Source organism: Cnephaeus nilssonii (assembly GCF_951640355.1).
Source record: "Cnephaeus nilssonii genome assembly, chromosome: 9".
Classification (NCBI taxonomy): domain Eukaryota; kingdom Metazoa; phylum Chordata; class Mammalia; order Chiroptera; family Vespertilionidae; genus Cnephaeus; species Cnephaeus nilssonii.
This window is the reverse complement of record NC_137080.1, coordinates 65,886,721-65,899,193: the sequence shown is the minus strand read 5'-3', so window position 1 is coordinate 65,899,193 and position 12,473 is coordinate 65,886,721. Positions and strand designations below refer to the sequence as shown.

General features: G+C 38.7%; 1 protein-coding gene across 1 annotated transcript in view; it reads left to right on the top strand.

Annotated features, from left to right (window-relative positions):
• Positions 1–12,473, top strand: part of COL19A1 (collagen type XIX alpha 1 chain) — a 316,298-nt gene that overhangs the window by 237,721 nt on the left and 66,104 nt on the right. Inside the window, 5 exon segments of the mRNA XM_079780963.1 lie at positions 5,389–5,451; positions 9,737–9,772; positions 11,033–11,068; positions 11,164–11,217; positions 11,885–11,938. Of these exon segments, the coding sequence (XP_079637089.1) occupies positions 5,389–5,451; positions 9,737–9,772; positions 11,033–11,068; positions 11,164–11,217; positions 11,885–11,938 (243 nt within the window).

The following is a 12,473-nucleotide window of genomic DNA, read 5'->3' as shown; positions in this document are numbered from 1 at the left end:
TGAAGACGGCTACAAGGAAGGGAACACATGAAGGGGAAATACCTGCAGCAAGGTAAATGAGTTAGGGCACAAGCCTCCGTTTATAATAAGGTGCTTTCATGTGTCCATGCAGGTGATAAAACCAATCTGTAGATCCCATTAACAAAATGCCTCAGGCTCAGGCCCACTCTTTTTGTGTCTTCTTACGTATCCAAATATAGCCTGTTGCGGGAGAATCTTTTTGGTGGTTTTATAATGTACAGTCATGGTTTAACCAAATAATTCTTTCAAAACAGTTTTAAAATTAAACTGCTGATGAGTGTCTGACGCATTCTCATCATCATCACAGGTTTAATTGTGTTAGCTGTGAAGATGACAGATCCGCTTGCCCGCTCAGAAAGGTGCTTCACTCCCATTTGATTCAGAAATTGTGATGACCTTGGATTCGTGTGAATGTGCCATTGTCGGGGGCGGGGGGGTTATGGGGGGCACAGTACACATTAAATCTACAGACAGAGATGAGTGGGTTTGAAAATACTCCGAGGGAATGTGGCCTGTGAGTGCTACCTTCATTCAATCACCCAGTAAAAATCATCTTGATTGAGGGCAGGGTATTTCGACATGAATCCAAGGAAATATGACTTCTGTGCCTTATAAATCAGTGCAGCCAATTTAGTCACAAGATCATACATCCATCACTAAAAAATACTACTAGAAGATAGTTTCCACAGGAAGTCGGAGCTTCTTAGAGACTGGCCATTGAAAATGAAATTTTCTTTAAAAAAATAAATAAATAAATAAAACCTTGACATTCTTCAAGAGGCAGCCAAAATATTTATTATACAGCAATAACAAGTCATTTGTGCGTCTTGGATTGTACTGCTAGTACATTAGCACTATTTCCTGTAACCAAATAGCTTACAGAATTCCTATGCCACCATAAAGAACACATTACATTCAAAGCAATTACCACTGGACACCTGCAAGCTAAGGGGGAGTGGGGAGGAGCAAAATAAAGCCACGGAGCTTGTCACATAGGACAGCTGAGCAAAGAAGGGAGTTGTGGCACTTTTAAAGTATTTAAATGATGATTCATTTCTTGAAACAAAACAGCTGGCTTCTGTTTTGCTATGTTCATTAGGAAACATATGTTACTTAGAAATTCTTAAGACCTCAATGATGAGAAATTTGATTCTGTGAAACAGGTGTATTTCAAGCTCTAAGGACCTTTTCTATTGCTCAAATTTTTTTAATTGCTTCAGAGTCTTCAATGGAATTACAAAAGCCAGTGGCATGTCTGTCCCCTCCTCCCACTCAAAGAAATAACCTCTCGAAGAGTCTGCAGGGAACCTGATGCAAAACCTGATGTAAATGTACATATAAAATGATTTGTAAGAATTTTAATTAACAGGAGAAAGACTGCCAATAAATAATCCATAAAATAAACTAAAAAATGTTAAGCATAGCATTTGCTGGAAGAGTGAAATCACCTCTCCCTTACACACATCGCTGTTCTAAATCAATACATTGGTTTTTAAAATTATAATTCAGTTCAAGGGTCACTGTAGTAAGAATTTAAAGCTCTTGCAATCTGCTCGCACAGATTTGCTTGCACCTGTGGTGGACCCCAGTGGTTCCAAACCCTGGCTGCACCCTGGAATCACCTGGAAGGTTTTTAGAAAATACCATTGTTCAGTGTCCATCATGAGAGACTCTGATTTGGGGCATACCTCTGGTTGATCTGGGGTGGGTTACATATCACTGTCATTTAAAAATACTGCACGTGATTCTAACTGGAAGCCAGGGTTGAAAACCAGTGAGTGTTGGAAAGAGCATGGTTTTGGGGGCAAAAGTTGATTGTGCCATTAACAGCTGTGTCTCCTTGGGAAATTCACTTTATTTATCTGAGTATCAGTTTCCTCGTATCAAAAATGGGCATAATGGTATCTAAACAAAGTTGATGTCAAGATTAAAAATAAATGCAATGATGTGAACTTACCTGAAAGCCTAACACCTGACCCATGTTAACCCCCCACTAAAGACTTGTTTCTTTCTGTTCATCCACCCCAGACTTTCTCTCTTCTCATGAGGTCTCATATATTTCTTTTTGGTGTTACTAGGCGTTACCATCCTTAACACATGGTCTTGCTCATCGTTTCATCTTCCACTGTCATTTTGACAGAGAAGGGACAGAATTTATGTTGTAGAATAAAAGATTTAACCAGAAGTACAATTTCAGCACCTAAATGACTTACCACTTCTCAATATGCTGATGGGCAAAACAGAATCACAAAACCAGCCAAATTTGGAACCCTGCCCCACAGACACAGCAACAGTGGAATCTACACATGGGTCACTCCTGGTTTAGCAGCCACTTCCTGTACCAAGTGTCAAGAGCACTAAGAGGCAGGAGGGAACATGAAGGCAAACTGGTAGCCATCGATGGCAAATGGCACTCATGTTACATATCTACCAGTATTGAAATGATAATCTCTGCTCTGGAACTTGACTGCAACTAACTAAATGTGATGAAGGAATAATGTGTTTGTAAGGTGATTAAGAAGAACTGCTTTTTTATAGAGACAGTGGGATAAGGTGGTGAATATTTAAAGACTTCTGAGAAATTGGCAGGGGTCTTTTGGGGCCCACTGTCAGAGAGAAAAGATAAAGCCACAAAAGCACCAAGTTTAAAAATAGCACCAAAAGTGTCCAGGGGCAGCCTTTTCTGAAGCTAAGTAAATTCATCACTTGCCTTTCAACTCATATCCACAGTGACAAATCACTGAGCATCCATTTTAAATGTGAAAAACAACTCCACATGTGTCTAAGATTCGGGTATGAAATGCTTTTGTTTCCAGGATTTTATATGAGGGAATTGGTTCCTGCCATCTTTTTCTAAACCCAACCACATCAATGTACCACACAGAGAGATGGATCAAAGTCTCTGTTGGGTCCTTCATCTACATTCCAAAGAAGACCTATTTACATCAGTTCAATGAATATGAGCTATGAATATAATTACGCTTTCTCCCTGTTCATCCCCCCTTCCCTTTTGGTATTGAGCAGATGTGATTTTTATAGTCATTTCTAGACCCCTTCCCTGAATTCTACTTTAATTTTTTGCAGATCAGTCTAACTACTAGGAATATTTTTCTTCACTAGTGTGCACTGGGGATTTTAGCACCTACCAGATAGTTATAGGATGGTCACACTGTACACCCTAGTGCTCATACTAGGACAACTATTTATTTCCTCTTTTCAACCAACACCAATTGGTCCCTGAAATGTATCTACCAATTTCTCCCTCTTTTTATTTTGGGTAGAATGTATTTTCTCTAAGGGGAAAATGCCTTCTCTTCACCTTTATTAAGTATAAGATTGGTGGCATATTAGATATTTAGATACTAGAAGGAAAAATAATTATATTAATAAAATCAAGATTAAATTTATGAAATATATTCCACAAATCTAGGAAACTCCTTAATAAAAACATGATCCTGTCTACCAATTACGTATGACAAGCTTCCTCTTCCTCTAATCTAAAATCACAAGACACTGATTTGGATAGAAATCTAGAATTAAGCCAACATCTATTACAGGACTGTAATCAGTTTGTACTTGAAGTATTTCGGGTAGACTATTGTTTGAGGCTTCAAAATAAACAAACAAATATGTCCATACAAGGGGACACATATAGAGATGTTCTTTGAAGCCTTGTTTATAATGGAGAAAAGCTAGGGACAACCCAGGTGCCCATAAACGGGATATGGCTAAGCTCTGGTACATTAGCATTATAAAATGCTGCTAGAGGCCCAGTACACGAATTCATGCACCAGTGGGGTCCCTTGGCCTGGCCTGCGGGATCGGGCTTAAATCAGCTCTCCGACATCCCCCGAGAGATCCCAGATTGCGAGGGTCCCCAGGCCAAGGGACCCCACCAGTGCATGATCGGGACGAGAGGGACCATGGGAGGGCTCCGGGGCATGTCTGGCCAGTCTTGCTCAGTCCTGATTGCTGGACCCCAGCAGCAAGCTAACCTACCAGTTGGAGCGTCTGCCCCCTGGTGGTCAGTGCATGTCATAGCGAGCAGTTGAGCCACCTTAGCATATCATTAGCGTATTACGCTTTGATTGGTTGAACAGCTGACCAGAGGACCGGACACTTAGCATATTAGGCTTTTTTATATAGGGTAATTATATAACATTATATAATTCAACACTTATAAAGAATGAACTAGCTCTATATGTATCAATAGAAATGGATATTAAAAACAATGTTCAGTGAAAAAAACAAGTCACAGGATGTTATATACAAGATAAAGCTATTTATGGAATTTGTTTTAAATATCCAGAATAATATATTATTTATGATTTTACATATGTAGTAAAAGTACAAACATATGGACTAAAAATATGAGTGTTAAATTCAAGATTGTGGCTCTCCCTGGGACAGGAACAGAGAGGGAAATATAGGAGATATCTTTTTTTTTTTTTTTAATTTGGGGGGCCTGGGACATGGAAGTTTGACATAATTCAACTTTATGTTTTCTGTATTTGTGTGTTTTTTTTAATAAAAAAATAGACAAGACAGGTGAGAAAAGTATAAGCCCAGAAGCATCATTTTGCAAAAATGCTCTTGAGGTTAAGGAAAAAAAACCATTATATAACTTCTAGCGGCTATGTTTATGGGATATGCAAGTATGCCATAGTCAAGGATTTTGGTAAACACTAAAAAGTAGCACAATGCTGAAGATTCCTCTGAAATCTGATTAGTGAGATATTTCCTTTCCACAAGTATTATTTCTAAAATTGTATTTTTTCAATTATATGTTGCATACAAATTCCTCTTCAAGATCTAAGACATCCTTAGACATTCCTAAGCTGTTGCTGTCACCACATTGACAAGAATGTCTTCTTTGTCCACAGCCAATCATTTAAGCTGCAACGTAAATGCTGGAAACAGCTGAGAGACTCATTGTCTTCCTGTCTCTCCACTCCTCCATCTTCCCCAGCTAAAAAAAGAAAGAAGTGTCTGAAATAAAATGAGTCTGGATTATTGTGTCAGTTAAACAATCTGATGTCTTTAAGATCACAAAAATTTTTTGGTACAGCAGAGCAAAATTATAATTTTTTCTCCTCTAGATGTTCTTTTCTTGAAAAATAATTTTTGTTTCAGATTAATTTTAAATGTAGTGAATATTATGGATGTCTAAAAGACCTAAAGGCATTGTGAAGTGCTGACAAATACATTACTATGCAAGTAGCCTAACTCCATTCAGAACTTGTCATTGTCTCTTGGAGGATAATAGGTTAGAAGCAGCTCAAGCAATTAGTCTGACTCTGATCGTCACAACAGTACTCATCTCATCTGACCTCATGCAAAATCTCTCTTCTGCTCTTTTTTTGAAAGGGAGAAACTGGACAACCAGGATTTCCAGGGTCTGTTGGCCCTAAAGGTCAAAAAGGAGAATCTGTAAGTATTTTAGCTTTTAGGGCCAAGAAAGAATATCTAAAATGTAGAATTAAAAATGTTTTTCCTAATTAGCCTCACTTCTATATACCTTGGTTGCCCCTGCCATGGCCAAGAACGATAGCTCCAATATTTGGGCAAGTGCTCTATGCCAGCACAGCCAAGGGTTCGGTGAGCCTGAGGAGGGGTGGTGAAGGATTAAAGCCAGACAGACAAGAGAATACAGCTGGGACTCGGCGGATCTCCCATGCCTGGATGAGGACACAGAAAGATCCAGCCTGCAAGCCCAGGCTTTATTTTATAGTGAGATCAAAACAAGGGTCAACATGTTTTCAATGTTCTTGTGAGTTTCACCTTATTTTGGCAGCACTTGCTGCACCTCCCACAGCCCATTAGCTACCTAGGAAGGAACTAGGGAGGGCTATAAGGTTAAGCTTAATTATGCTAAGAGGGCTCTGCCCTCCAAGCTGGGACTTGTTTGTGGCCCTGCCACAGGTCAGTCTGAGGCATAACCCCATAGTCGCTCCCTACATTTTACTTGTAGGGATTTAATTCTTCCGAAAGAAAACCACTTGAGGTAGGCTACTATCACCCTGAGATGAGGAAACTGAGGCACAGAGAGGGTAAGTAACTTGCCCAAGGTTACACAGCTAGTAAGTCTTAGAGCCATGACTCCCACTTCAGTAGCCTGACTCTAGAACCAGGGTTTAAAAACCATTAAGCTGCCCTGCTATAACTAAATATTATAGCTGAAATGAATAATTAAATCAGTATATCTAAAGACTAGGGCTAATTTATCCAAAAAATTAGAAACGTGTCTATTTGCTCAAACAACTGCTCTCAGTATACTTCCTCAAGTTACTTTCCTTCCTTGGTTCTTGTAAGATCAAAGTGGCCTCTCAAGCCACCTGTCAATGTTACTGAGGCCAGTTTCTTTAAAAACTTAGTTATTTTGTTGATGGTGGGGGGACCCTATAGTACCCTTTGTATTCAAATAGGACCACATATAGAGATTACATGAACCCTAGTTACAAAAATAACTTTTTTAAAATGCTGCTAAAACAGACAGACAACCTATGGCAATCTTTATATGAATCAGCAAGAATCAGACTTAACAAATGTTTCATTTTTGTTAAAAATAAAAAATAAAAAAAAAAAAAGGTCATACTTGTTACAAATCACCTTTACTTTTCCTCGCCAGGATGAACAAAGAATATTGGTTCACCAGGGATAATGAATGACGAGGCACTAAAATGCCTGCATGCCAAACAGGAACAATTATTAAAAGTATTCAATATTACAAAGCTAAACGTTCCCTGTGCTTCAGCTTTAAAAATTAGGCATCTCTGGCAATGACAGTAAACTTTCAGGCAGCTTTAGGATGAGTGCTGTTACCCAGGTACCCTGCATTCTCCTACCTTCAGAGGTCATGCTTGCCCTTAGTATCAGCCCAAACCTCCACCCCACCCTCTGCAGGAAGTAACAATCTTTAACAGGGTTCCCCAACTGGGTGTTCCCATGAATGTCTAGGAAACTCACATGTTCCATAAATCTAGTGGTCACTGCCTCTTCCATCTGCCAACTCACTCCTGATGCTCCACACTTGACACCTCTTACCAACTCCTAACTGCTTCTCCAGGTCTCCACTGACTCCTCTCCAAGCTTGAACACTGACCCTTAATTTCCACGTGACAGATGGCAGGCCTGGCAGTAAGATTTACTGAAATTCTACTGGAAAATCAGGGACGTGTATAGCAGAAAGGAGATACTTTCTGCTTCTCAAAGGTGCACTTGAATCACCTGGGGATCCTTTTGAAATGCTGGTTCTAATTCACTAGATCTTGGGTGGGGTCTAAGAAGTTGCATTTCTCACAAGCGCCCTGGCAGGGCTGCTGCTGTTGGTCCATGGGCCATGCTTTGAGTAGCAAGGACTGGAGGATTTCACAACTCCTGAGAGATTCCCTCTGGCTTTCCCTTCTACCACCAACCTTTGGGGGCAGCCCACCTATCTGGCTTACCCAGGTGAACAACCTTCTTTTCTTTTGACTCGTCTTCTTGAAAGTTCCCTATTACTCCGTTAATTATCCCACCTCCTTATACAACTTTGCTTGACATCCCCCCCACCAACATAAAAAAAGCACATTTTTACATGATTATGCAGAGAAGTTTAGCTTTCTATAGCCTCAACATGTCTATTTTAGAACAGGATCTGGACTTGACTTTGCATAGTAACCAGAAGGTTCAAACAACTCATCCAAAAAATTCAGGCAAAAAATTCTGAACTACCTATCTCAAATGGCAGTTTGCCGCCCACAACTGGACATTGAGTATTTGACTAAATGTCTACTGAAATGTATCAGAGCTAAAATATATGTAAGAGATCATCTAGTTGAATCCCATGGTTTTGTAGATAATGAAAGAGAAGTTCTAAAAGTTAAGTGACTTGACCCAGTCAGTAGCCATGGGCGTTAGACTAAGCATCAAGTCTCTAGACAAGCAGTTTACTGTTTTTGTGTGTTTTTTAAAACCAGTTACTTTAGTCAATGTGGCCTGATAGTGGCTCTAAATGAGCAATGACATAAGATAAGCAGAAATGAGCTGTTATATAAGCAGTGTTACCCATTGCTTATATCTAATTAACATCATCTCCTATCTTAAAAATCAAGTAGATGTTTAAGAATTAAAGCTGAAAGGTAAGAATGTAAATAAAGCCCTACTCTAATGTGAGAAATTAACCAATATTAAGAGATTTAATCATGTTGGCTAGGTATTGGGACATATTAGTAAGAGTGGGCAAGGTTATGCTAAGCAACAAATTATCCCTGAAATTTCTGTGGCTTAACCCAAGAAAGGTTATCTCTTGCTTGTGCTGCATGCCCAGCGTGGTTCCGTTGGGAGGAATGGGTGTTCTACTCCATACCACACTCAGTTTTCAGGCTGATTATCACCATGTCACTAAGCCATCTGGTATACACAACCTTCTTAGTCATTACTGCAGGAAATGTGGGAATGGAGGATCATGAATGGACTTTCCCTGCAGTAGCCTGCAAGTACCACATGTCACTTCTCACATTTTATTGCCAAAACTAACTGTAAGGCCCATGTATCTGCAAGGGGGCTAGCAATAATGGGAGAGAAGGTGAGCCCTATAGTCCCTACCTCATAGGACAGGAGGTGAAAATCACAGAAGTTCATTTAGTAACCACTTATTTCTCATTAGTGATTTGTTGAAGAGAATGACAAATCCTAAGAGGACCTTCAAGAGTAGTCCATGATTGTTCTCACATGTTCTCTTGCAAAAGAAATGTTTTTAATTTCTTTTAATTTGTCCTTGTCATTTCACCTAATTTAAATAATAAATAAATCAAATTACAAATTAAATCAAACAAATTGAGCAACCAAAGCCTTCAAACCAAAGATTGAAGTCAGGCTGCCTGGGTTTAAACCCTGAACAACCTCTTGATGGCTATGTGACCTTGGGGAAATTGGTTAACTTCTATGTGCCTCAGTTTCCTCATCTGTAAATGAGTATACTACTAGTACCTACTCCACTGACATATGAAGATTAATATTTTAATACATATTATGTGAAGTGTTTGATACACTATAAGAATTTAACAAATGTCAGCCATTATTGTAATATCTGCATAACTTTAAATTCTCTAATTTACTAAACTTTTATTGGGTACTAACAGTGTACACCAGAGATGGTGTGTTAGTCAAGATTAACTACATCTCTACATTTGAAGAGTTTATAGGCATGATAAATAAGGAAACATAAAGTTCACATGTTGTTTTAGGGGAAATAGCTTTCTGAATCTCTTTCCTCATGTTTGAAATGAGACAATATCTTCCCCATAGCACTGATGTAAGAGTAAATGAGATTATGGGCATAGAACTCCAGGAATAGAAACTAATAAGAGAAATTGTGTGTGTGTGTGTGTGTGTGTGTGTGTGTGTGTGTGTGTGTTCACCTTCTATGTGAACTGTGTAAAAGGAAACTTGGGCCTTGGGCAGCATTTCAATTTCAATTTGTCATCCACTCAGGATTCTCAAAATAGTATTAGAATGATTAGCTTATTGTTCATTTGGGAATATGGAAGGTTTTTGTAACTAATTCTCATATACTCCCTTTAAGCTGTATAGGGTACTGTGTGATATTCTGGACCATTGCAGAGGTGTGCCTGAATGGAGTCTGGGTTGCCCCGCAGGATATTCAATTTCAGTTCTGGAGAGTTTATTTTTAAAAGTGTTTGTAATTGATTCTGTTTTCTACCCATTTTCCTAGGGGGAACCTTTTACAAAAGGTGAAAAGGGAGATAAAGTAAGTGGATGTTTTATCACTATCTTGGGTTTTCTACTTCATTGATTTCTTTCTCTCTGATTCCTGGTATGTTTACTTTGGAGTCTAATATATTTGATGAAAGAAGGTCCCTGAGCATTTTACTTTTTCCTCTGTGTATTTTGACTCTTTTATTTTGATAAATGAGAAATTTTAAACCTTGTTAAATTTTATCCTCTGATGACACTTTAACATCTGGTATGGGTAGAGTATATTTTTTTAACCCATTACTATTTGTGATTGGACATGAATCTTTTGAAATATACCCACTTCTTACCTAATAATAGACAAACATCTAAATTGACCATACCTCCACTATGCCCACAGCCAATCAGAGTGAGTATGCAAATTAGAAGGCCAAAGATGGCGGCCACCCAGCTGCTCCAGGCAGGGAGTGGCCAGGCGGGGCAGGATGCCTGCTATGAGAGGGAGGGCAGGGGGCGAAGGGATCTACAGGAGCGGAGTGCCGCAACGAAGACAAGACTGCAGACTCTGGAGTCTGCAGTGAAGATGAAGATGGCAGACGCCAGCCAGAGTGAAGGCCTGGGTCCCCAGTGCCGGAGGAAAACCGCTGCTGGAAGCGAAGGGAAGGAAGGCCTATTGCACGAATCTCTTCGTGCAGTGGGCCTCTAGTAAGATATATAAAATACAAAATACAGTTTTTTCAAAAATTATCTTAATGATACAAATTGTATTTATCAACCAGGATAACTTTATCAAAATGGTCAATAATAAGTCATGGGAAATATAAAAGCAAACTTAGTATTGCCAATATCAGTGTCTTATGTATAACCTTTATTTTTTCTGTGTTTTTTTTTTAATTAAGTACATATACCTGATAGTAGAATCACCATGACATAGCAACTTCAATTCTACTCTTCTTTACCTCCTCATCTGAATTTTTCATTCTCTGAGATAAAAGATTAGCCTATGGCAAATTGTAACAATGTCAGCTGAGTGGAGAAGGCAGATATTGATAATGGAATGTGATGATTACAGTGTCAAAAGCAACATTGATGAAAAAATTTACAAAGAAAAAAAAGAAAAATATTGTTTATTTATTAGCAATAAGTATTTTAAATCGTATTGTAGAATGAACCCTCCCTGACTTCGTCATGTCTTCCATAATTCCCCCTTTATTGTATGCTAATTAGTGGAAATGCAAATGAATTCATGACAAGAGATGCTCATCTCCATCTGAATTTAAGCATTATATATATTTACTGATTATTTTATTTACAGGGAGAACCAGGAATAATAGGATCACAAGGAATAAAGGTAATATCCTGACATTTTTCAATTGCATCTCCAATCTAATGATAATGTGAAAATCAAAGTAACCAGTTTAATTTCCTTTTCACTCCTTTTCTTAGGGTGAACCTGGAGATCCTGGTCCCCCCGGTTTAATAGGAAGCCCAGGACTGAAGGTATATAAGAAATAACTGAAATAAAGGAGGAAATAATTTTGGAGTTATCACAATTTCTATGTGAAACAAGGTAGTCTAGTGCCACTCATTTTCTTCACAAATGTTCTCAGAGGCTTTCTCATGTTTCCATGGTGATTTCCCCTCATAGGCTGCATTTATTACACACACAGTAGCTGTGCCTTTTGATTCACAATAGGGATTTAAATTCTTTTTCAGAACATATTCACAATAGCACCCCTAAAAGTGTCAAGAGTAAACAATGTGAGCTAAATCTATGGCCCTGAACTATTTTCTTAAAGTAAGTAGGATTCAGGGTTCAATTTCTAAGCCAAAATTGTGCATCCCTGAGATGCTTGAGTTCCCCATCTGGGATCTGGGGAAGTGTCCCAAGAAAGACCCCCTGTTGGGAGGTGGGGGAGAAATTCACAGGGGAAGCTCCCACCAACAGGTAAGGCAAGTTATTCAGGCCTCATCTGCTGATGAAATCCATTAAAATGAGAACATCTTAAAGCTCTCTTGTAAGCCCACAGCACATTTCAGTGTTATTCAGAGAAGGTAGGAGGATAGGAGGTCCACATTTCTACAGATATAAGCCACACCATGTTGTATGTATATTCAGGTACATTCTTTTAGCCAAGTTAAAAGTACATGTCACCTTCTACTTTAGGGTCAGCAAGGACCTGCAGGCTCTATGGGACCCAGAGGACCACCTGGAGATATTGTATGTATTAGTAGATACAAGTGTCTTTGATATTTGAAAATTAAACTGAGACTGAGACTTGTTTTAAAGAATCTCAACATCTGTTCATGTGACTGAGTTATACTGCATTTTTCAAAGTCATAGGTCATCTCTACCACTAAAGTGATCATAGCACCCTGTGTCTCACTGCATTTCTTAGCTCAGTTTGTCATATATATTTCATTTTGCTTGTCTGCCTCTGAATAACTCATGTATGTGGGGTCTCTGATGCTCATGTATGTGAAGTTCCCATACGTATGTATATAATTAAATTTGGTTGTTTTTCTCTTGTTAAAAAAAAAAGTTATCATAGCTAATGTCAAGGGCTATTGTGGAGGCTAGTACCTGCATATATTTATGTGAAGTCTTTTCTAATATCAGTAGCCTAATAAATTGGACTTTGGGACACAAGTTAACTAAATTATCATTTTTATATGATTGTCATTGGTGTACCAATAGTAAAGGAGATGGGAAACATCGAAATAAATAAGGAAAAGCAAGCAAGAAAGAAAGTATT